Here is an 814-nt window from a genome sequence, read left to right as displayed (position 1 = left end):
GACAGATTGGCTTATAATTTTATAAATCTATGGTAAATGTAATATTCTTATAAAATGGGTTAAAAAATAAGCCTACAAACATAAAATAGTATCTCTCGTATCTAAAAAGGTAGTTACGATTTTGAAAGAGATGCGTTCTTTCAAAGGTAAACATCAGTGTTTGCTGGGCGTGAAGCAGACCGTGGGTAAATAGCAAATGCAGCGCTTGCCTCTGCCGGAATGACGCGCACTTCACGCGACCAGGGTAGCCTTTCAGAGAATGGGAATTTCACGCATACGTCTCACGCAGCGGAGTCACTTTCGGATTACGGTTTGAGACCCATGTTTGCGCCTCTGAATGACGTCAATAGATAAAGGGAGGCGTATAAAGGCCGAGGCGTGTTGGCGCCTCCCTCACCTGCCCCTCGACCTCAAGATGGCGCGGAGCATACTGGTCAACGTCCTCCTCGTCCTCGGCCTCGCCCGCCTCGGCCGGGCAGCCATGTCCGGACCCCAGTCCTTCGTCTTCGACTTCACGAACGACATGGAGGGTTGGTCGTCGTACCGAGGCTCCTGGCGGTGGACGGACCGCGCGCACCTGAACAATACGCTCCCCGCCGGATCCTTGGACAACGGCTTCGCTGTCATGGACGAACCCAACAACAGCGACGAACTCTACACTCCTTACGTGCGCGCCCCCTTCGGCGCCACCACCGTCTTCAAGTTCTTCCTCCGTTCTCAGTGGGAAGGATCCAACACAATGTACATCAGCCTCATGGAGCCGGGACAGAACCCCACGGTGTTCCTGGAGCTGAGTCATTACGGCACGCCCACG

At 53.4% G+C, this 814-nt stretch overlaps 1 protein-coding gene across 1 annotated transcript in view; it reads left to right on the top strand.

Annotated features, from left to right (window-relative positions):
- The first annotated feature begins 408 nt into the window (after window positions 1-408).
- The window catches only part of LOC119592953, a 12973-nt gene continuing 12567 nt past the window's right edge, over window positions 409-814 (top strand). The window contains exon 1 of the mRNA XM_037941845.1: window positions 409-809. Within this exon, the coding sequence (XP_037797773.1) occupies window positions 416-809 (394 nt within the window). The 5' untranslated portion in view covers window positions 409-415. The remainder of the gene's footprint in view (window positions 810-814) is intronic.

Source organism: Penaeus monodon, chromosome 31 (genome assembly GCF_015228065.2).
Source record: "Penaeus monodon isolate SGIC_2016 chromosome 31, NSTDA_Pmon_1, whole genome shotgun sequence".
NCBI classification, from domain to species: Eukaryota; Metazoa; Arthropoda; class Malacostraca; order Decapoda; family Penaeidae; genus Penaeus; species Penaeus monodon.
Note: the sequence above shows the minus strand (reverse complement) of the source record. Positions and strands in the feature narration are given on the sequence as shown.